This window comes from Salmo salar, chromosome 03 (genome assembly GCF_965601325.2).
Source record: "Salmo salar chromosome 03, fSalSal1, whole genome shotgun sequence".
Lineage (NCBI taxonomy): Eukaryota > Metazoa > Chordata > Actinopteri > Salmoniformes > Salmonidae > Salmo > Salmo salar.
In genome coordinates, this window is record NC_138293.1 from 47,444,026 (window position 1) to 47,468,866 (window position 24,841).

Consider the following 24,841-nt stretch of genomic DNA (forward strand, 5'->3'; position numbering starts at 1 on the left):
CACACAATCACTCGCCAACCGGTTTAGACTGGTTCTTAGAAAAAGTGCTTTGTGTCTCCCTATGAATCCTGGGAAGGGTCATGTGTGCCTCAGTGATGTCAGAGGTTGAAAAAAAAAAAAACTTGAGTCAGCTTTCTTTTATCAGATGAGATGTGTGAGCATGTGTGTGTGGCCCAGGTACAGTAATGAGTGTGGCAGTGTGTGCTGCATATTTGCCGCCATTACTACCCTATTCTGAGAAAAGGAAAAAGGAGGGTGGTGAAAGGGTTAATGTGGCGTTTTTTTTTTTCCGAAGCCGTAGCTTCCTGCCGTGCGTCACTGGGCAGACAAGGGGCCTGAGTAAGTGAGTGTTCTGTTTATTTATGGAGGACAGCAGTGGGACCCCAGTCCACATGTGTGACGCAGGACACTACTCCTTACTGTACTGTCTGTCTGTTTCTTAGTATGACTGTGATTAGTCTCGGAGTACCTCCTACAGCCAGTCTAGTCTTGTCTCAGTCTTGTCAAGTCTCTCAACATCTTGTTTCCTGGCACCTCCTCTGTCTGTCGGTTTCCCTATCTGTGTGTGTGTGTGTGTGTGTGTGTGTGTGTGTGTGTGTGTGTGTGTGTGTGTGTGTGTGTGTGTGTGTGTGTGTGTGTGTGTGTGTGTGTGTGTGTGTGTGTGTGTGTGTGTGTGTGTGTGTGTGTGTGTGTGTGTGTGTGTACAGGAGGTAGGGATTAAGACCCGCTAGCATCTGGGTAGTGGGCACCAAGGTGGTCATGTGTGTTCCAATCACATAGCCATCGGTCCCATTGACAAACAAGGGAGAGGAGAGAGGGAGAACTAGCTACTGTAAGTCTGTCTCCATTCTGTCCCACAGGACAACTTCTGGTGCCCACTTAGCTAGCTTAATAGAGAGGGACTGAATCTGGTGCCCACTTAGCTAGCTTAATAGAGAGGGACTGAATCTGGTGCCCACTTAGCTAGCTTAATAGAGAGGGACTGAATCTGGTGCCCACTTAGCTAGCTTAATAGAGAGGGTCTGAATCTGGTGCCCACTTAGCTAGCTTAATAGAGAGGGACTGACTCTGGCGTTGTTTTTTGCCTCTGTCCGTAGTAAATGCTTCAAGGTCAACTGCGCTTTATCTCTAAAAATGGATTCAAGGTCAGCTATGCCTGACCAAGTTCTATAGACTTTATGTTTTACAACTGATTTGAGGTCAGCTATACCCATCCTGGTCCAAGGCTATATGCTTTACTGTCTATTGACGTCAGCTTTGTCTATTCAAGTGAATGTCTGACCAAGTCTTCTTCTTCTGTCTCTTTGTAGGGGGATGTCTGAGGAGGCTGTTCGCCAGACGCGCAGTCAGAAGAGGGCACTAGGGAGAGAAGTCCCTCTCACTGAGTCTGACCGCAAGAAGCCCAAACTAGACCGGGCAGAGACTGGAGTTCCAGACCAGGATGATGAGAGCTCAACTAAACCGGAACCACAACCCGAAACCACAAAAGATGACCTAGACCAGTTTAAACATGTGGTCAAGCCTGAGAAGGCACCAGAACTATCCAAGTTAAAATTATCGCTAGTGTTACCATCCCAACCAGCAAAGGAGCCAGAGCGGGACCGGGCCTCGAAACGGTCAGATCCGAGCTTAGACTACCGGCCTGAGAGGAATGACCACAGCGACCAGGTCAGGGTGAAGAGTGAGGTGCCTCTAGATGGGCGGAACAGGACCGTGAAGTCGGAACCGATGGTGGCTAGTGGTATGATGGCGACAACGGAGGTGAAGGCTACCATTAAAGTGGAGGTCCAGACAGGAGAGCAGGTGCTGGACATGAGCACCTCTAGAGGGTGAGACCACACACTATTTATTATCCTGAAAACTGATGTGAGATCAGCTCCTTTTACTGTATTTCTAGTACCATTTACTCTATGCCATTCAAAACTGGCTTGAGGTCAGTTTCCCTGACTACTCAAGTAGTTTCAAGAAGGCAGTTAGTTTTAGAAGTCTTTAAAACCTGTTTGGTGTGTGGGGGGGGCATACTGTGAGATCAATGAGAGTACGTTTTTAAGATTTTGTAATTGTAGTCTAAATAGCTTTTATTGAACAGAGTACCTACTATTGGGGGGGGTGCAGTTTTTTTATATTTTTTTTTTCGAAAAAAAACTGTCCTTCAAAACTTCCAGTGTCTGGCCCTCCCTCCATTTCCCCTGTCACCACCTGAACCCTAAAACTCCCCTCCACAAAATGAAGCCTGTGTGTCACAAACCGGTTCCAACCAGCCGTTGCCATGGTTTCCACTGTGGAAGGAAGGGGGGGGGGGGGGGGCGTGAGAGGCAGGGTCACGTGATGATGCCTGAGTGGAGGGTCATGTGACCTGCTTTGGATGAGTGATTAACCCACAGGAAGTGGTAATGGGGCGACACACACACTCTCAAGGTGCTAAGCCCTGAGGAGGAGAAGGCTGCGTATTGTAATGCCCACTTCTGAGGATTGACAATCTGTCTCATTAGAGTTCATCATTTACTCTACATTTAACTTTCATTTTCCAATCTAAACTGGGTTATTCATATCCATAAAGGTTTACAGCAATCCACATTTCATTGATGCTGATCAAACTCAAACAGAATGTCATTAGACTAGCGGCAACTGGCAAGCCCACAAAATATTTTGGACCCACGAACATACAACAGATATAAACTGGTAGCCTTCCAATACAAACACTGCTACTCCTTAACAAATCAAATCAAATGTATTTGTCACGTGCCAAATACAATGGGTGTAGAATTGACCATGAAATGCTTACTTATGAGCCCTTTTCCAACAATGCAGAGTTAAGATTTATGACAATTTGCAACAACAAGAAAAAAGATAGTAACACAATAAAATAACAATAACGAGACTATATACAAGGAGTACTTGTACCGAGTCAATGTGCTGGGGTTATGAGGTAATTGAGGTAATACTGTGTGTACATGTAGGTAGGGGTAAAAGTGACTAGGCAATCAGGATAGATAATAAACAGTAGCAGCAGCGTAATGAATAATGGCGCTGGAGGGGATGGCCGCCGTTTTACGGGCTCCTAACCAACTGTGCTATTTTGTTTGTTTTTTCGCATTGTTTAACTCATTTTGTACATAATGTTGCTGCTACCGGCCCTTATGACTGAAAAGAGCTTCTGGACATCAGAACAGTGATTACTCTCCTCGAACTGGACGAAGATTCTTTCTTTAATGAGTCCGACGTGAAGGATCTACTGCTTCCCGAGACCAGGCCCAAATCCCCGTCATTAGCTTGAAGAAATGACGGGAATACAGGGGGCGGGGTGCCTTGTGAGAATTAATTGGCGAGTGGGTAAACCGCCTTTACCATCCGTTCTAATGTGCAATGTGCAATCACTGGAAAATAAAAGTGGATGATCTTCGATCGGGACTATACTACCAACGGGACATTAAAAACTGTAATATCTTATGTTTCACCGAGTCGTGGCTGAACGACTACACAGAGAATATAGAGCTAGCTAGGTTTTCCGTGCATCGGCAGGACAGAGCAGCTTCGTCTGGAAAGACGAGGGGCAGGAGTGTGTGGCTATTTGTCAATAACAGCTGGTGCGCGATGTCTAATATGGAATAAGTCTTGAGGTATTGCTCGCCTGAGGTAGAGTACCTCATGATAAGCTGTAGTCTACACAATCTACCAAGAGAGTTTTCATCAATATTATTCATAGCCATCGATCTACCACCACAAACCGATACTGGCACTAAGACCGCACTCAACGAGCTGTATAAGGCCATAAGAAAATGCTCATCCAGAAGCGGTGCTCCTAGTGGCCGGGGACTTTAATGCAGGCAAACTTAAATCCGTTTAACCTCATTTCTACCAGCATGTCACGTGCAACCAGAGGAAAAAAACAGAGACGCATACAAAGCTCTCCCTCGCCCTCCATTTGGCAAATCTGACCATGATTCTATCCTCCTGATTCCTGCTTACAAGCAAAACTAAAGCAAGAAATACCAGTGACTCGCTCAATATGGAAGTGGTCAGATGGATGCTACGCTACAGGACTCGTATGCTAGCACAGACTGGAATATGTTCCGGGATTTATCCAATGGCATTGAGGAGTATACTACCTCAGTCACCGGCTTCATCAATAAGTGCATTGACAACGTCGTCCTCACAGTGACCGTACGTACATATCCCAACCAGAAGCCATGGATTACAGGCAACATCTGCACCGAGCTAAAGGCTAGAGCTGCCGCTTATAAGAAATCCCGCTATGCCCTCAGACGAACCATCAAACGGGCAAAGCGTCAATACAGGAATAAGATTGAATCCTACTATACCGGCTCTGACACTCGGCAGCTGTGGCAGGGCTTGCAAACTATTACGGACTACAAAGGGAAACCCAGCTGCGAGCTGCCCAGTGATGCAAGCCTACCAGACCAGCTAAATACCTTTTTTTATGCTCGCTTCTAGGCAAGCAACACTGAAGCATGCATGAGAGCACCAGCTGTTCCAGATAACTGTGTGATCACGCTCTCCGTAGCCGATGTGAGCAAGACCTTTTAAACAGGTTAACATTCACAAGACCGCAGGGCCAGATGGATTACCAGGACTTGTACTCAGAGCATACGCACACCAACTGGCAAGTGTCTTCACTGACATTTTCAACCTCTCCCTGACCGAGTCTAATACCTGTTTCAAGCAGACCACCATAGTCCCTGTCCTCAAGAAAGCGAAGGTAACCTGCCTAAATGACTTCTACCCCGTAGCACTCACGTCGGTAGCCATGAAGTGCTTTGAAAGGCTGGTCATGGCTCATATCAACATCATCATCCCGGTAACCCTAGACCCACTCCAATTCACATACTGCCCCAACAGATCCACAGATGACGCAATCTCTATCGCACTCCATCCACACAGCCCTTTCCCACCTGGACAAAAGGAACACCTATGTGAGAATGCTATTCATTGACTACAGCTCAGCTTCAAAACCATAGTGCCCACCACCCTCTGCACCTGGATCCTGGACTTCCTGACGGGCCACCCCCAGGTGGTAAGGGTAGGCAACAACACATCTGCCATGCTGATCCTCAACACTGGTGCCCTTCAGGGTTGCGTGCTCAGTCCCCTCCTACACTCCCTTTTCACGACTCCAACACCATCATTAAGTTTGCCAATGACACAACAGTGGTAGGCCTGATCACCGACAATGATGAGACAGTATATAGGGAGTAGGTCTGAGACCTGGCAGTGTGGTGCCAGGATAACAACCGCTCCCTCATATGAGCAAGACAAAGGAGCTGATCGTGGACTACAGGAAAAGGAGGGCTGAACAGGCCCCCATTAACATCGACGGGGCTGCAGTGGAGCGGGTCAAGAATTTGAAGTTCCTTGGCGTCCACATCACCAACAAACTATCATGGTCCAAACACACCAAGACAGTCGTGAAGATGGCACATATTTTCACCTTCAGGAGACTGAAAAGATTTGGCACGGGTCCCCAGATCCTCAAAGTTCTACAGCTGCACCACCGAGAGCATCCTGACCGGTTGCATCACCGCCTGGTATGGCAACTGCTCGGCATCTGACTGTAAGGCGCTACAGAGGCTAGTGCGTACGGCCTAGTACATCGCTTGGCCCCAGCTTCCTGACATCCAAGACCTATATACCAGGCGGTGTCAGAGGAAGGCCCAAAATATTTTCAAAGACTCCTGTCAACCAAGTCAAGGACTGTTCTTTCTGCTTTCTCACAGCAAGCAGTACCAGAGCACCAAGTCTTGGTCCAAAAGGCTCCTTAATAGCTTCTACCCCCAAGCCCCATAAGACTGCTGAACAATTAATCAGATGGCCACCTGCACTATTTACATTGACCCCCCCCCCCCCCCCCCCCCCCCCCGTTTTATTATCTATGCATAGTTGCTTTACCCCTACCTACATGTACAAATGACCTTGACTAACCTGTACCCCCGCACAATGACTCTGTACCGGTACCCCCTGTATATAGCCTCCACATTGACTCTGTACCGGTACCCCCTGTATATAACCTCCACATTAACTCTGTACCTTAACACCCTATATATAGCCTCCACATTGACTCTGTACCGGTACCTCCTGTATATAGCCTCCACATTGACCTTGTACCAGTACCCCCTGTATATAGCCTCCACATTGACTCTGTACCAGTACCCCCTGTATATAGCCTCCACATTGACTCTGTACCATAACACCCTGTATATAGCCTCCACATTGACTCTGTACCGTAACACCCAGTATATAGTCTCCACATTGACTCTGTACCGTAACACCCTGTATATAGCCTCCACATTGACTCTGTACCGTAACACCCTGTATATAGCCTCCACATTGACTCTGTACCGTAACACCCTGTATATATCCTTGTTGTTGTTGTTTTGTTACTTTTTATTGAATCTTTTACTTTAGTTTATTTAGTAAATATTTTCTTAACCAACAATGCAGTTCAAGAAGTAGAGAAAACGGCTTGTAAGGTAGCATTTCACGGTATGGTCTAAAACTGGATAATTGATCCTCCTTTCTCAATATCCTCACCTATTCCCCCATCCCAAAAACCTTTTTTTCATTAACACTCAATGACTTGATAATGTGCAACACATACAGTGCATTCAGAAAGTATTCAGACCCCTTCCCTTTTTCCACATTTTGTTACGTTACAGCCTTATTCTAACGTATCAATTTACTTTTTCCTTCATCAATCTACACACAAAATCCAATAAAGAGAAAGTGAAAACAGATCGTTAGTCATTTTTGCACATTTATTAAAAATAAAAAACAGGTACCTTATTTGCATAAGTATTCACACCGTTTTATATGAGACTCGAAATTGAACTCGGGTGCATCCTGTTTCCATTGATCATCCTTTGATGTATCTACAACTTGGAGTCCACCTGTGGTAAATTCTATTGATTGGACCTGATTTGGAAAGGCTATATAAGGTCCCACAGTTGACAGTGCATGTCAGAGCAAAAACCAAGCCATGAAGTCGAAGGAATTGTCTGTAGAGCTCAGAGACAGGATTGTGTTGAGGTACAGATCTGGGGAAGGGTAACAAAACATTCCTGCAGCATTGAAGGTCCCCAAGAACACAGTGGCCTCCATCATTCTAAAAAATGGAAGACGTTTGGAACCCCCAAGACTCTTCCTAGAGCTGGCCGCCCTGCCAAACTGAGCAATCAGAGGAGAAGGGCCTTGGTCAGGGAGGTGACCAAGAACCCGATGGTCACTCTGACAGAGCTCCAGAGTTCCTCTGTGGAGATGGGAGAACTTTTCAGAAGGACAACCATCTCTGCAGCACTCCACCAACCAGGCCTTTATGGTAGAGTGGCCAGATGGAAGCCACTCCTCAGTAAAATGCATATGACAGCCCGCTTGGAGTTTGCCAAAAGACACCTAAAGGACTCTTAGACCATGAGAAACAAGATTCTCTGGTTTGATGAAAACAAGATTGAACTCTTTGGCCTGAATACCAAACATCTCGTCTGGAGGAAACCTGGCACTATCCCTACGGTGAAGCATGGTGGTGGCAGCATCATGCTGTGGGGATGTTTATCAGTGGCAAGGACTGGGAGACTAGTTATGATAGAGAAAAAGATGAATGGCGTAAAGTACAGAGAGATCCTTGATGAAAACCTGTTCCAGAGCGCTCAGGACCAGTGCCAAGTATGTAGCATCATATCCAAGAAGACTCGAGGCTGTAATTTCTGCTAAAGGTGCACCAACAAAGTACTGAGTAAAGGGTCTGAATACTTATGTAATATTTCAGTTTATTTATTTTTATTAATTAGCAAACATTTCTAAAAACCTGTTTTTGCTTTGTCATTATAGGGTATTCTGTGTAGAATTAATCACTCTTTTCTTCTTCGATTAGCACTTTAAAGAGGGAGAAGTGTCCCCTGTCCCCAGACGATGATGTCATTGTCCTGTCGGATAATGACTCCTGCAGTCCGCCGATGAATGGCTTGAACCACCTCAAGGAGCTGGACACAGACCTACTTATGGTTAGTGAAAGAATTATTCCAGTACCCTGCCCTGAACTTTAGTCACTGTTTCTAGCCGGTTACCACCCGGTACTTAATCCTGCACCTTAGAGACTGATGCCTCATAGTCATTGAACACTGGTCCCTTTAATGTTACATCGTTTTTTTACCCACTTCATATGTACAGTGCATTCGGAAAGTATTCAGACCCCTTCCCTTTTTCCACATTTTGTTACGTTCCAGCCTTATTCTAAAATTGATTAAATCGTTTTTTCCCCTCATCAATCTACACACAATACCTCATAATGACAATTTTTGCAAATATATTACAAATAACAAACTGAAATATACCATTTACTTAAGTATTCAGACCCTTTACTAAGTACTTTGTTGAAGCACCTTTGGCAGTGATTATGGCTTTGAGTCTTCTTGGGTATGACACTACAAGCTTGGCACTAGTGATGCACCAATATGACGTTTTTGGCCGATATCCAATATTTTCCTTGCCAAAAAAAATGATACCGATATTTAAACTTTTAGCGGCCTTTTAAGCATTCTAGTACAGTTTAACTAGTTAACGCACACACATGGACACAGCGGTCTAAGGCACTGCATTTCAGTGCAAGAGGCGTCACTACAGTCCCTGGTTCAAATCCCGGTTGTATCACATCCGGCCGTTATTGAGAGTCCCGTAGTGCGGCGCACAATTGGTCCAGCATCGTCCGGGTTTGGCCGGGGTAGACCGTCATTGTAAATAAGAATTTGTTCTTAACTGACTTGCCTAGTTAAATAAAGGTTACACACACACCACACTGACCAAAAGCTATTTTGTTAGGATTTACGTATGTCCCAATTACCAGTAAAACATAATCAAAACCTATTTCTTTCACTTACTTGCTGTGCTGTTTCGTTGTTCATTTGTTCAGTCGTTTCATTCTCAACCAGGTTTTCATCAAACATGTCAAGCAGGGAAGCTCTGTCTGTCCGTGGCGCCTCTTCCTCGGTGCGCACTGTCACTGTGTCCGTTTCCATCTTGTCCAGCTGTGTATGTAACATTTCACGTAAACCCTGTTTCTTGTCTGCATCGAAATAGCGGTCCTTGTACATAGCATCGAGCATGGTTCACAGCCTGTGTCGGCAGTTTTGTTGAGCAGGCGTTTCAATGCCATGACAGAGGGTATCACGTCTGCGGCAGGCACAGTTGATGAGCTTATTTCTCCAGTCAGTTGTTCGAATGGAGCTAACTAGTGTGTTCATGTTTCCAAGTTTCAAACATGTTCTCAAATGCCATTTAAATGGCAGCAGCGGTATGACAACCAGCACATTCATGAGCATGCAATATGACTTTCCTCAGTACGAAATCCTCTACGACCCACTGTGCTGTCAGACTCCGCATGCTCATGGGGCTGATATCACTGGTCCAAGTGTCAGTCGTGATGCTAATAGCAGTGACGCTGTTACTGTGTAACTCCAGTAGGGCAACATCTGAAAAATAGCACACTTGGTCACCCACGACAGAGAATGGTTGATTGTCAAGGGCAATGAATTCCATTATCTTGAAGTTAATGGATTTCGCCATTGAGTTGTCTCGCTGAAATGTTCTTACTCTTTCAAATGACTACTGGACTTGTTGACTGCTCGATCCACACAGCAGACATTGTGGGCTAGGTTAGGAATGCTGTGTTGCATGTGTAGTGCAAAATGTTATGTGGCATCATTACGTCATGTACCTACGTTATTTAGGTCTGCATGTCAGCTTTGACATTGGTTTTGCACATCGCCGTCAACTAGACATCGGGCCGATACCAATGTTGGCATTGTTAGCTAATATTGGCCGATTCCGATATGTTCACCGATATATCGTGCATCCCTACTTGGCACACCTGTATTTGGGGAGTTTCTCCCATTCTTCTCTGCAGATCTTCTCAAGCTCTGTTAGGTTGGTTGGGGAGCGTCGCTGCACAGCTATTTTCAGTTCTCCAGAGATGTTCGATCAGGTTCAAGTCCAGGATCAGGCTGGGCCACTCAAGGACATTTAGAGACTTGTCCCGAAGCCACTCCTGCGTTGTCTTGGCTGTGTGCTTAGGGTTGTTGTTCTGTTGGAATGTGAACCTTCGTCCAGTCTGAGGTCCTGAGCGCTCTGGAGCAGGTTTTCATCAAGGATCTCTCTGTACTTTGCGCCGTTCATCTTTCCCTCGATCCTGACTAGTCTCCCAGTCCCTGCCGCTGAAAAGCATCCCTACAGCATGATGTGCTTCACCATAGGGATGGTGCCAGGTTTCCTCCTGAAGTGATGCTTGGCATTCAGGCCAAAGAGTTCAATCTTGGTTTCATCAGACCAGAGAATCTTGTTACTCATGGTCAGAGTCCTTTTAGGAGCTTTTTGACAAACTCCAAGCGGGCTGTCATATGCATTTTACTGAGGAGTGGCTTCTGTCTGGCCACTCTACCATAAAGGCCTGATTGGTGGAGTGCTGCAGAGATGGTTGTCCTTCTGGAAGGTTCTCCCATCTCCTCATAGGAACTCTGGAGCTCTGTCAGAGTGACCATCGGGTACTTGGTCATCTCGCTGACCAAGGCCCTTCAACCCCCGATTGCTCAATTTGGCCGGGCTGCCAGCTCTAGGAAGAATCTTGGTGGTTACAAACTTCTTCCATTTAAGAATGATGGAGGCCACTGTGTTCTTATGGACCTTCAATGCTGCATAAATGGTACCCTTTCGACTACCTCATGGCTTGATTTTTGCTCTGACATGCACTGTCAACTGTTGGACCTTATATAGACTGGGACCTTATTTTGACAGGTGTGTGTGCCTTTCCAAATCATGTCCAATCATTTGAATGTACCACAGGTGGATTCCGATCAACTTGTAGAAAAATCTCAAGGATAGTTAATGGAAACAGGATGCACCTGAGCTCAATTTCAAGTCTCATAGCAAAGGGTCTGAATACTTATAGAAATAAGGTATTTCTATTTTTATTTTTAATAAATTGGCAGAACTTTCTAGAAACCTGTTTTCACTTTGTCTTTATGGGGTATTGTGTGTAGATTGATGAGGAAAACATTTAATCCATTTTAGAATAAGGTTGTAATGGGAAAAGTCAAGAGGTCTGAACTTTCTGAATGCACTGTATTCTAGATGAGGCTCATGCTATGTAACTACTGCTGTATACACCTTTTCTATTCATACACTGAGACTAAACGTAGTGTAGTAAATGTAAATCCGGGACACTCAAATTAGTATGATATGTTACTTTATGGTATGGTTACATAAGATAGAATGTTACTTAAGGCAAGGTATAACGCGAAGGTCTTGCAACCCAAAGGCTGCGTGTTCGAATCTCGTCACAGACAACTTTTGCATTTTAGGTAATTAACAACTTTGCAACTACTTAATACTTTTTAGCTATTTCTCTCTGTCTGCTGTACTGGCCTTTCTCATGCTGGTCTCGCGCTCTCTCTCTCTCTCTCTGGTCTAATTGGTCTTTATCTGGTCTCTGTGTGTAGAAGACCAGTCCAGAGGACAGGGATCGCATCATAAAGCAGTTGAAAGAGGAGCTGAGGCAGGAGGAGGCCAAGCTGGTGCTGCTGAAGAAACTACGACAGAGCCAGATACAGAAGGACACACTGCAGAAGGTATGGATGCATATAGCCAAGGTGAGTTGTCGTGATGAGGTATCCCTGCCTGTGACATAAAATCAGTGTCACCCTCTGCCCAAGAAGGAATTTGGTTTCCCAAAGCGGAAAACTGGAGTTCAGATCCCAGTTCTCTTGCTCTCTCTCTCACACACACACACACACACACACACACACACACACACACACACACACACACACACACACACACACACACACACACACACACACACACACAAACACAAACACAAACACACACACACACACGCGATACAGAAAAAGCCACACAGGTAAACACAAATACATTCACCCAGATGCATACTTCCTCAAACGTACAAATGGACACACACATACCCAGCTCATTCTATCCATCTCTGTCTTGTTCCACAGCCCTCAGTATTGTTAGGTTCTGCAGCTCCTCCATCTCTGATCCGGGGATCCATTACAGCCAGCAAAGGCTCCCAGCAGGTCAGACATCTCTCTCACACAAACAAGCTTGTATGCACACACAGGTTTTTTATGTTTACCATGTTTCTGTTCATTTCATAATTTACTTTAAGTCCTAAGACTTTATTTCATCCCCAGGTGGGGTCAAGTAGGAGTTCAGGCACAGTCATTCCTCCTCCTCTGGTGAGGGGCGGGCAGCAGATCTCCTCCAAACATGGCTCCCACAACTCCCAGATCATCATGCCACCCCTAGTTAGAGGGGCACAGGTAAGAGAGACCACAATCTACCTGCCAAACTGGTCATCAGATGATATCAATACTCACTACTAATGACTGACTTTTGTGTTTTTGACTACACTCACCTGTTTTTTCTTTTCTCTCTCTCTTTTTGTCTCGGTCTCTCTCATTCCCCCTTATCTCTCCACCCTCCCTCACATATTGCTGCTGTGTCCCTCATCCTCTTCTGTCCCATGAGCATGACTGTCCGATGCTCTCTTCTATATGCACTCTCTCTCTGTCCAATGTTGGCCCTCTTTATCCCTTCCCTGTCCCTCTTCTCCTCCTCGGTCCAATCTTTCCCAATTCTCTCCCCTGACCCCCTTTGTAGCCAATTGCTGTGTCTCCTCAGCAGATCCAGTCTCTCCGGCAGCAGCAACAGCAGCAACTGTCAGGGTCTGGCTCTGGAGGCTCTGGCCCCCCTCCCCTGCTGCTGGCCTCCAGGGCCAACGTACCCGGCACCCAGGCCCAGAGAGGCCTCATGCAGTCTGGCCTCATCAGGGTGGGAAACGTCAACAATACCAGCCTGCTGGTCAACATCTCACAGGTGGGTCAGAGGCAGGGCTCGAATTTATTAGATTTTTTTATCGAATCAAATACAGCCTATATGAATTCTAGCTACTTCTGAATCACATGTTGTGCTCTCACCTAATATGTAACCCTGTAAATAGATTTGTTTATCATAAAAACCTAAAATGTTGATATAAATACCTGTCATTGAAATTAAAAAGTAATTTGTGGAATATTAGGTTTCTACATTATTTAAAAGCACTATTTTCCTATTGAGATGCATTGCATTGTAAATTATACACTGCCTCTTTTAAGAGCATCACGTTTGTGATGATAATAATAACAACTAGATGTTTTTTTCCATTAATGAAAATTGTGACTTCCTTCAGTATTTTTGTGGCAGTGGATGTAATAGCCTGAACATGTGAAAATTGCTTTGGTGTCTCCAGCTTGAACAGTTCAAGAGTTAGGGAAGGGAAAGGGAGATACCTAGTCCTTGACCAACTGAATGCATTCAACTGAAATGTGTCTTCCACATTTAACCCAACCCCTCTGAATCAGAGAGGTGCGGGGGGCTGCCTTAATCTACTGTTGGTGGGAAATTTTTATGCTAATTTATATAGTTATAGTTGATTAACGTTTTAAAGAATTTGAAGTTAGTATAGCCTGAACATGTGCAAGTTGGTTTGGTGTATCTAGCTTGAACGGTTCAGGAGTTACTGTTGGTACGTTACTTTATGCTAATTTATGCAAATGTTTTTGTATGTAGTTGATAGAGATTCGAAAGACCTTGAAGTTAGCATAGCCTGAATGTTTTGAAGATGGTCTTTGTAGCTTAATTGGCCAAGGAGCAGAACCATTTGTATTCCTATGGTTCTCATTCAAACCCACAATGTCTGCTGTGTTTATGCACATTTTAAATGGTTATAGTTCCAAAAGTATATATAAACTCGGCAAAAAAAGAAACGTCCTCTCACTGTCAACTGCGTTTATTTTCAGCAAACTTAACATGTGTAAATATTTGTATGAACATAACAAGATTCAACAACTGAGACATAAACTGAACAAGTTTATGTGACTAATAGAAATGGAATAATGTGTCCCTGAACAAAGGGGGGGGTCAAAATCAAAAGTAACAGTCAGTATCTGGTGTGGCCACCAGCTGCATTAAGTACTGCAGTGCATCTCATGGACTGCACCAGATTTGCCAGTTCTTGCTGTGAGATGTTACCCCACTCTTCCACCAAGGCACCTGCAAGTTCCCGGACATTTCTGGGGGGAATTGCCCTAGCCCAGACGTGCTCAATGGGATTGAGATCCGGGCTCTTCGCTGGCCTTGGCAGAACACTGACATTCCTGTCTTGCAGGAAATCACGCACAGAACGAGCAGTATGGCTGGTGGCATTGTCATGCTGGAGGGTCATGTCAGGATGAGCCTGCAGGAAGGGTACCACATGAGGGAGGAGGATGTCTTCCCTGTAACGCACAGCGTTGAGATTGCCTGCAATGACAACAAGCTCAGTCTGATGATGCTGTGACACACCGCTCCAGACCATGACGGACCCTCCACCTCCAAATTGATGTAACACTCATTCCTTTGACGATAAACGCAAATCCGACCATCACCCCTGGTGAGACAAAACCGTGACTCGTCAGTGAAGAGCACTTTTTTCCAGTCCTGTCTGGTCCAGTGACGGTGGGTTTGTGCCCATAGGCGACATTGTTGCCGGTGATGTCTGGTGAGGACCTGCTTTACAACAGGCCTACAACAGGCCTCTGTCAGCCTATTGAGGACAGTCTGAGCACTGATGGAGGGATTGTGCGTTCCTGGTGTAACTCGGGCAATTGTAGTTGCCATCCTGTACCTGTCCCGCACGTGTGATGTTCGGATGTACCAATCCTGTGCAGGTGTTGTTACACGTGGTCTGCCACTGCGAGGACCATCAGCTGTCCGTCCTGTCTCCCTGTAGCGTTGTCTTAGGCATCTCACAGTACGGACATTGCAATTTATTGCCCTGGCCACATCTGCAGTACTCATGCCTCCTTGCAGCATACCTAACAGGCTGACCACACCACTCACGTTGCAAAATACATTTTGAAATCTATGTTATTTAAATATTGCGCCCGCCAACGAGCGTCTGCGTTGCTAAGGGCTAAAATAGAATTCAGTTATTTTTCTGATGCAGATCGCGCTGCAAGTCCTGCCTCTCCCATCTCCTCATTGGTTTATAGAAGCAGGTACCCACGTGCCATCTCCTCATTGGTTATACCCATGTGGGTGACTGAAAGACGAACGAGGTCAGTGGCGGTAATTCACCTAATTTATGAAAGTTGCCAATCGCAATATAAAGTCAAGAGAAGAAAAGGCCTGGAAGGAAGAGAGATGACTAGAAACGATTTGGTTGACCGTTTTATGTGTTGATTAATTGGCGGAATAGAGGACCTTGTGTATTTCAGGTAAAATAACAACTCAATGTTTATATCCCAGGACAAATTAGCTAGCAACAGCAAGCTAGCTAAATAGGACAAATTAGTTAGCAAGTGCAAGCTAACTAGCTAAATTGCCATAAATGTTTAATGCTTTTCGACCTGTCCCCAAATTAATATAATTGGTTCAGAGTTTGTTTTGATATTTTAACCTGCGTGTCGTGATCGCGTTTGGTGTGGGGGGACAAAATAAATGTATGCCCGATGCCCGATGGCGCACGCGCGCAGCCGGTTTGGGTTCCGTGTAAGGCACGTTCTCGCAGATGAGCAGGGACCCTGGGCATCTTTCTGTTGGTGTTTTTCAGAGTCAGTAGAAAGGCCTCTTTAGTGTCCTAAGTTTTCATTGACTACCGTCTGTAAGCTGTTAGTGTCTTAACGACCGTTCCACGGGTGCATGTTCATTAATTGTTTATGGTTCATTGAACAAGCATGGGAAACAGTGTTTAAACCCTTCACAATGAAGATCTGTGAAGTTATTTGGATTTTTATGAATTATCTTTGAAAGACAGGGATGTTTTTTTTTTTTTGCTGAGTTTACTATCAAAAATCTTTTGACAAGCAATCTAAGTAGCATCTGTATGAACATCTCAATGTTGGTTTGGAGTTGATAGTTTAGATGGTGAAAGAGGAGAGATCTAGAATTTGATTTTTGATTTTTACATTCTAGTCTATGGCCCTTTTTTGCCATTGAAATGCATTGGTATCCATAACAATGGCTCCGTTTGTGCTGCTCAATGACGAGACATGAGAGTGCTGTTAGCTGGCGTTAGCTAGCAAGTTTTCATCACTCTAAACAGTGACAAACAGCTGTAACTTTTGATTGGTAAAAGATAATTATGTTCTGATTCCAGATTTGAATAGCAGTGAAGTAGAACAAGATGCATACATTTTTGTCTAATTTGTTTGGAAAGTGGTCAAATGTCTTTTTAAAAAAAAAAATTATATATATATATAAAAAGTTAGAGGAAATGTAATTGACCTGGTTAGTAAAACAGCTATATGATATATTTGTGTTACAATTTCAGATTTGAATATAAGAGAAGTAGAGGAAGATTTCAAATGCCTTTTGTCTAACTTGTTGGGAAAGTGGTCAAAGTTCTGATTTGTGTCCAAATTTACATTATTGCATTCACAGCGAATGGAATGTTGGAAGTCATGATGTCACAATGGAAGCTTTAGAATATTGAAGAAATCCCATAAAAGTGGATGAAGTTTTTAGTAGTTTAATAAGTATAGATAGTATCAAAAAGTTGTATGCAAGCACACTATTCCAGACCAGTCTGTACATTTTAAAGTTTGAATGGCATTTCTAATTTAAACGCCGTAAGGGGAGTAGTGTTCCTAAGAAAAATAATAATAATAACTACATTGTAATTGTACATGAAGTACAATTGGTGGGACAACTCTTTTAAAAGTGTTTTTGTTGTAATGGAAGAAATTCTAAGTGTTTTAGTTAAGCCAAGCAGTCAGATATTGTCAAAGTTAAATATTGGTAATTGGTCTGATTACTTTGATAGACCACACTGTCAACCTTATTACTTTGGATTGGGGGGCAGTTCAATCACAAAAATGTCTAAACTACCGTTGTTGCGGGTGAAAACTGAAAAATATTCTGTCAGACGGATTATTTAACTTATAATTCAGACGGATTATTTAACTTATAATTCACTGTATCACAATTCCAGTGGTTCAGAAGTGTACATACACTAAGTTGACTGAGCCTTTAAACAGCTTGGAAAATGTCAGAAAATTATATCATGGCTTTAGAAGCTTCTGATAGGCTAATTGACATAATTTGAGTCAATTTGAGTCAATTGGAGGTGGATCTGTGAATGTATTTCAAGGCCTACCTTCAATCTCAGGGCCTCTTTGCTTGACATCATGGGAAAATCAAAAGAAATCAGCCAAGACCTCAGAAAAAATAATTGTAGACCACCACAGGTCTGGTTCATCCTTGGGAGCAATTTCCAAACGCCTGAAGGTACCAAGTTCATCTGTACAAACAAGAGTACACAAGTATAAACACCATGGAACCACGCAGCTATCATACCATTCAGGAAGGAGATGCGTTCTGTCTCCTAGAGTTGAACGTACTTTGGTGCGAAAAGTGCAAATCAATCCCAGAACAACAGCAAAGGACCTTGTGAAGATGATGGAGGAAACAGGTACAAAAATATCCATATCCACAGTAAAATGAGTCCTATATCGACATAACCTGAAAGGCCGCTCAGCAAGAAGGAAGCGACTGCTCCAAAACTGCCATAAAAAAGCCAGACTACGGTTTGCAACTGCGCATGGGGACAAAGATTGTACTTTTTGGAGAAATGTCCTCTGGTCTGATGAAACAATAATATAACTGTTTGGCCATAATGACCATCATTATGTTTGGAGGAAAAAGGGGGAGGCTTGCAAGCCGAAGAACACCATCCCAACTGTGAAGCACGGGGGTGGCAGCATCATGTCGTGTGGGTACTTTGCTGCAGGAGGGACTGGTGCACTTCACAAAATAGATGGCATGATGAAGGATGAAGAATGAAAATTATGTGGATATATTGAAGCAACATTTCAAGACCTCAGTCAGGAAGTTAAAGATTGGTCGCAAATGGGTCTTCCAAATGGACAATGACCCCAAGCATACTTCCAAAGTTGTGGCAAAATGGCTTACGGACAACAAAGTCAAGGTATTGGAGTGGCCATCACAGGACAACAAATCTCTGACCTCAAATTTGTGGGCAGAACTGAAAAAGTGTGTGCGAGCAAGGAGGCCTACAAACCTTACGCAGTTACACCAGCTCTGTCAGGAGGAATGGGCCAAAATTCAGCCAACTTATTGTGGGAAGCTTGTGTAAGGCTACCCAAAACGTTTGACCCAAATTAAGCAATTTAAAGGCAATGCTACCAATACTAATTGAGTATATGTAAACTTCTGACCCACTGGGAATGTGATGAAAGAAATAAAAGCTGAAATAAATCACTCTACTATTATTCTGACATTTCACATTCTTAAAATAAAGTGGTGATCCTAACTCACCTAAGACAGGGAATTTTTACTAGGATTAAATGTCAGGAATTGTAAAAAACTGAGTTTCAATGTATTTGGCTAAGGTGTATGTAAACGTCTGACTTCAACTGTATACTGAGATCATGTGACACTTAGATTGCACACAGGTGAACTTTATTAAACTAATTATGTGACTTCTGAAGGTAATTGGTTGCACCAGATCTTATTTAAGGGCTTCATAGCAAATGGGGTGAATACATATGCACGCACCACTTTGCCATTTTTTTGTTGTTGTTGAATTTTTCGAAACAAGTCATTTTTTCCCCGTTTCACTTCACTAATTTGGACTATTTTGTGTTTGTCCATTACATGATATCCAAATAAAAATCTATTTAAATTACAGGTTGTAATGCATCAAAATTGGAAAAAAGCTAAGGGAATGAATACTTTTGCAAGGCACTGTACTGAAAAGTAAATTTCCTGGAGAAAATGTGTGCTTGCTAGCTTGTTTTGAAATAAGTCATAGTAGTGGTAGTGTCTGCAGTAGTAATGGTGGTGACTGGTTATAGTTATAGTAGTGGTAGTGTCTGCAGTAGTAATGGTGGTGGTTGGTTATAGTTATAGTAGTGGTAGTGTCTGCAGTAGTAATGGTGGTGACTGGTTATAGTTATAGTAGTGGTAGTGTCTGCAGTAGTAATGGTGGTGGTTGGTTATAGTAGTGGTAGTGTCTGCAGTAGTAATGGTGGTGACTGGTTATAGTTATAGTAGTGGTAGTGTCTGCAGTAGTAATGGTGGTGGTTGGTTATAGTTATAGTAGTGGTAGTGTCTGCAGTAGTAATAGTGGTGACTGGTTATAGTAGTGGTAGTGTCTACAGTAGTAATGGTGGTGGTTGGTTATAGTTATAGTAGTGGTAGTGTCTGATGTAGTAATGGTGGTGACTGGTTTTAGTTATAGTAGTGGTAGTGTCTGCAGTAGTAATGGTGGTGACTGGTTATAGTTATAGTAGTGGTAGTGTCTGCAGTAGTAATGGTGGTGACTGGTTATAGTTATAGTAGTGGTAGTGTCTACAGTAGTAATGGTGGTGACTGGTTATAGTTATAGTAGTGGTAGTGTCTACAGTAGTAATGGTGGTGACTGGTTATAGTAGTGGTAGTGTCTACAGTAGTAATGGTGGTGACTGGTTATAGTTATAGTAGTGGTAGTGTCTACAGTAGTAATGGTGGTGACTGGTTATAGTTATAGTAGTGGTAGTGTCTGCAGTAGTAATGGTGGTGACTGGTTATAGTAGTGGTAGTGTCTACAGTAGTAATGGTGGTGACTGGTTATAGTAGTGGTGGTGACTGGTTATAGTTACAGTAGTGGTAGTGTCTACAGTAGTAATGGTGGTGGTTGGTTATAGTTATAGTAGTGGTAGTGTCTGCAGTAGTAATGGTGGTGACTGGTTATAGTTATAGTAGTGGTAGTGTCTGCAGTAGTAATGGTGGTGACTGGTTATAGTTATAGTAGTGGTAGTGTCTGCAGTAGTAATGGTGGTGACTGGTTATAGTAGTGGTAGTGTCTACAGTAGTAATGGTGGTGACTGGTTATAGTAGTGGTGGTGACTGGTTATAGTTATAGTAGTGATAGTGTCTACAGTAGTAATGGTGGTGGTTGGTTATAGTTATAGTAGTGGTAGTGTCTACAGTAGTAATGGTGGTGATTGGTTATAGTTATAGTAGTGGTAGTGTCTACAGTAGTAATGGTGGTGACTGGTTATAGTTATAGTAGTGGTAGTGACTGGTTATAGTTATAGTAGTGGTAGTGTCTGCAGTAGTAATGGAGGTGACTGGTTATAGTTATAGTAGTGGTAGTGTCTGCAGTAGTAATGGTGGTGACTGGTTATAGTTATAGTAGTGGTAGTGTCTACAGTAGTAATGGTGGTGACTGGTTATAGTTATAGTAGTGATGGTGTCTGCAGTAGTAATGGTGGTGGTTGGTTATAGTAGTGGTAGTGTCTGCAGTAGTAATGGTGGTGACTGGTTATAGTTATAATAGTGGTAGTGTCTGCAGTAGTAATGGTGGTGACTGGTTATAGTAGTGGTAGTGTCTGCAGTAGTAATGGTGGTGGTTGGTTATAGTTATAGTAGTGGTAGTGTCTGCAGTCGTAATGGTGGTGGTTGGTTATAGTAGTGGTAGTGTCTACAGTAGTAATGGTGGTGGTTGGTTATAGTAGTGGTAGTGTCTACAGTAGTAATGGTGGTGACTGGTTATAGTTATAGTAGTGGTAGTGTCTACAGTAGTAATGGTGGTGGTTGGTTATAGTAGTGGTAGTGTCTACAGTAGTAATGGTGGTGGTTGGTTATAGTTGTGGTAGTGTCTACAGTAGTAGTGGTAGTGACTGGTTATAGTTATAGTAGTGGTAGTGTCTACAGAATTAATGGTGGTGGTTGGTTATAGTTGTGGTAGTGTCTACAGTAGTAATGGTGGTGGTTGGTTATAGTAGTGGTAGTGTCTACAGTAGTAATGGTGGTGGTTGGTTATAGTTGTGGTAGTGTCTACAGTAGTAGTGGTAGTGACTGGTTATAGTTATAGTAGTTGTAGTGTCTACAGTAGTAATGGTGGTGGTTGGTTATAGTTATAGTAGTGGTAGTGTCTACAGTAGTAATGGTGTTGGTTGGTTAAAGTAGTGGTAGTGTCTGCAGTAGTAATGGTGTGTGACTGGTTATAGTTATAGTAATGGTAGTGTCTACAGTAGTAATGGTAGTGGTTGGTTATAGTTATAATAGTGGTAGTGTCTACAGTAGTAATGGTGGTGACTGGTTATAGTAATGGTGGTGACTGGTTATAGTAGTGGTAGTGTCTGCAGTAGTAATGGTGGTGACTGGTTATAGTAGTGGTAGTGTCTGCAGTAGTAATGGTGGTGACTGGTTATAGTTATAGTAGTGGTAGTGTCTGCAGTAGTAATGGTGGTGGTTGGTTATAGTTATAGTGCTGGTAGTGTCTACAGTACTAATGGTGGTGACTGGTTATAGTAGTGGTAGTGTCTACAGTAGTCATGGTGGTGGTTGGTTATCGTTATAGTAGTGGTAGTGTCTACAGTACTAATGGTGGTGACTGGTTATAGTAATGGTGGTGACTGGTTATAGTAATGGTGGTGACTGGTTATAGTAATGGTGGTGACTGGTTATAGTAATGGTGGTGACTGGTTATAGTAATGGTGGTGACAGGTTATAGTAGTGGTAGTGTCTGCAGTAGTAATGGTGGTGACTGGTTATAGTTATAGTAGTGGTAGTGTCTACAGTAGTCATGGTGGTGGTTGGTTATAGTATTGGGAGTGTCTACAGTACTAATGGTGGTGACTGGTTATAGTAGTGGTAGTGTCTGCAGTAGTAATGGTGGTGGTTGGTTATAGTTATAGTAGTGGTAGTGTCTACAGTAGTAATGGTGGTGGTTGGTTATAGTTATAGTAGTGGTAGTGACTACAGTAGTAATGGTGGTGACTGGTTATAGTTATAGTAGTGGTAGTGTCTACAGTACTAATGGTGGTGACTGGTTATAGTAGTGGTAGTGTCTACAGTACTAATGGTGGTGGTTGGTTATAGTAGTGGTAGTGTCTACAGTACTAATGGTGGTGACTGGTTATAGTAGTGGTAGTGTCTGCTGTAGTAATGGTGGTGGTTGGTTATAGTTATAGTAGTGGTAGTGTCTACAGTAGTAGTGGTTGGTTATAGTAGTTGTAGTGTCTACAGTAGTAATGGTAGTGGTTGGTTATTGTAGTGGTAGTGACTGCAGTAGTAATGGTGGTGACTGGTTATAGTTATAGTAGTGGTTGTGTCTGCAGTAGTAATGGTCGTGACTGGTTATAGTTATAGTAGTGGTAGTGTCTGCAGTAGTAATGGTGGTGACTGGGTATAGTTATAGTAGTGATAGTGTCTGCAGTAGTAATGGTGGTGACTGGTTATAGTTATAGTAGTGGTAGTGTCTACAGTAGTAATGGTGGTGACTGGTTATAGTTATAGTTATAGTAGTGGTAGTGTCATTACATTACATTACATTTAAGTCATTTAGCAGACGCTCTTATCCAGAGCGACTTACAAATTGGTGCATTCACCTTATGATATCTAGTGGAACAACCACTTTACAATAGTGCATCAAATCTTTTAAGGGGGGGGGGGGGTTAGAAGGATTACTTTATCCTATCCTAGGTATTCCTTAAAGAGGTGGGGTTTCAGGTGTCTCCGGAAGGTGGTGACTGACTCCGCTGTCCTGGCGTCGTGAGGGAGCTTGTTCCACCATTGGGGTGCCAGAGCAGCGAACAGTTTTGACTGGGCTGAGCGGGAACTGTGCTTCCTCAGAGGTAGGGGGGCCAGCAGGCCAGAGGTGGATGAACGCAGTGCCCTTGTTTGGGTGTAGGGCCTGAAGGTATGGAGGTGCCGTTCCCTTCACAGCTCCGTAGGCAATCACCATGGTCTTGTAGCGGATGCGAGCTTCAACTGGAAGCCAGTGGAGAAAGCGGAGGAGCGGGGTGACGTGAGAGAACTTGGGAAGGTTGAACACCAGACGGGCTGCGGCGTTCTGGATGAGTTGTAGGGGTTTAATGGCACAGGCAGGGAGCCCAGCCAACAGCGAGTTGCAGTAATCCAGACGGGAGATGACAAGTGCCTGGATTAGGACCTGCGCCGCTTCCTGTGTGAGGCAGGGTCGTACTCTGCGAATGTTGTAGAGCATGAACCTACAGGATCGGGTCACCGCCTTGATGTTAGTGGAGAATGACAGGGTGTTGTCCAGGATCACGCCCAGGTTCTTAGCACTCTGGGAGGAGGACACAAGGGAGTTGTCAACCGTGATGGTGAGATCATGGAACGGGCAGTCCTTCCCCGGGAGGAAGAGCAGCTCCGTCTTGCCGAGGTTTAGCTTGAGCTGGTGATCTGTCATCCACACTGATATGTCTGACAGACATGCAGAGATGCGATTCGCCGCCTGGTTATCAGAAGGGGGAAAGGAGAAGATTAATTGTGTGTCGTCTGCATAGCAATGATAGGAGAGACCATGTGAAGATATGACAGAGCCAAGTGACTTGGTGTATAGCGAGAATAGGAGAGGGCCTAGAACAGAGCCCTGGGGGACACCAGTGGTGAGAGCGCATGGTGCGGAGACAGATTCTCGCCACGCCACCTGGTAGGAGCGACCTGTCAGGTAGGACGCAATCCAAGCGTGGGCCGCGCCGGAGATGCCCAACTCGGAGAGGGTGGAGAGGAGGATCTGATGGTTCACAGTATCAAAGGCAGCAGATAGGTCTAGAAGGATGAGAGCAGAGGAGAGAGAGTTAGCTTTAGCAGTGCGGAGAGCCTCCGTGACACAGAGAAGAGCAGTCTCAGTTGAATGCCCAGTCTTGAAACCTGACTGATTAGGATCAAGAAGGTCATTCTGAGAGAGATAGCAGGAGAGCTGGCCAAGGACGGCACGTTCAAGAGTTTTGGAGAGAAAAGAAAGAAGGGATACTGGTCTGTAGTTGTTGACATCGGAGGGATTGAGTGTAGGTTTTTTCAGAAGGGGTGCAACTCTCGCTCTCTTGAAGACGGAAGGGACGTAGCCAGCGGTCAAGGATGAGTTGATGAGCGAGGTGAGGAAGGGGAGAAGGTCTCCGGAAATGGTCTGGAGAAGAGAGGAGGGGATAGGGTCAAGTGGGCAGGTTGTTGGGCGGTGTGTCCACAGTAGTAATGGTGGTGACTGGTTATAGTTATAGTAATGGTGGTGACTGGTTATAGTAGTGGTAGTGTCTGCAGTAGTAATGGTGGTGACTGGTTATAGTAGTGGTAGTGTCTGCAGTAGTAATGGTGGTGACTGGTTATAGTTGTGGTAGTGTCTGCAGTAGTAATGGTGGTGGTTGGTTATAGTTATAGTGGTGGTAGTGTCTACAGTAGTAATGGTGGTGACTGGTTATAGTTATAGTAATGGTGGTGACTGGTTATAGTAGTGGTAGTGTCTGCAGTAGTAATGGTGGTGACTGGTTATAGTAGTGATAGTGTCTACAGTACTAATGGTGGTGGTTGGTTATAGTAGTGGTAGTGTCTACAGTACTAATGGTGGTGGTTGGTTATAGTAGTGGTAGTGTCTACAGTAGTAATGGTGGTGGTTGGTTATAGTAGTGGTAGTGTCTACAGTAGTAATGGTGGTGGTTGGTTATAGTTATAGTAGTGGTAGTGACTGGTTATAGTAGTGGTAGTGTCTACAGTACTAATGGTGGTCACTGGTTATAGTAGTGGTAGTGTCTACAGTACTAATTGTGGTGACTGGTTATAGTAGTGGTAGTGTCTACAGTACTAATGGTGGTGGTTGGTTATAGTTATAGTAGTGGTAGTGACTGCAGTAGTAATGGTGGTGGTTGGTTATAGTTATAGTAGTGGTAGTGTCTGCAGTAGTAATGGTGGTGGTTGGTTATAGTAGTGGTAGTGTCTGCAGTAGTAATGGTGGTTGGTTATGGTAGCGGTAGTGTCTACAGTAGTAACG

The 24,841-nt window shown here is 44.0% G+C and overlaps 1 protein-coding gene across 7 annotated transcripts in view; it reads left to right on the forward strand.

Moving 5' to 3' along the window:
- Positions 1-24,841, forward strand: part of LOC106600556 (transcriptional repressor p66-alpha) — an 83,359-nt gene that overhangs the window by 44,107 nt on the left and 14,411 nt on the right. The window contains exons 1-7 of one of the 7 annotated variants that reach the window (XM_082973539.1): positions 139-343; positions 1,311-1,829; positions 7,886-8,015; positions 11,502-11,651; positions 12,021-12,098; positions 12,216-12,344; positions 12,685-12,900. In XM_082973539.1, coding sequence (XP_082829665.1) covers positions 186-343; positions 1,311-1,829; positions 7,886-8,015; positions 11,502-11,651; positions 12,021-12,098; positions 12,216-12,344; positions 12,685-12,900 — 1,380 coding nt within the window. In that variant the 5' untranslated portion in view covers positions 139-185. Of the gene's footprint in view, positions 1-138; positions 344-1,310; positions 1,830-7,885; positions 8,016-11,501; positions 11,652-12,020; positions 12,099-12,215; positions 12,345-12,684; positions 12,901-24,841 lie in introns of those variants that run through there. The other 6 variants (XM_045714888.2, XM_045714890.2, XM_045714891.2 and 3 more) reach the window with 6 other exon arrangements.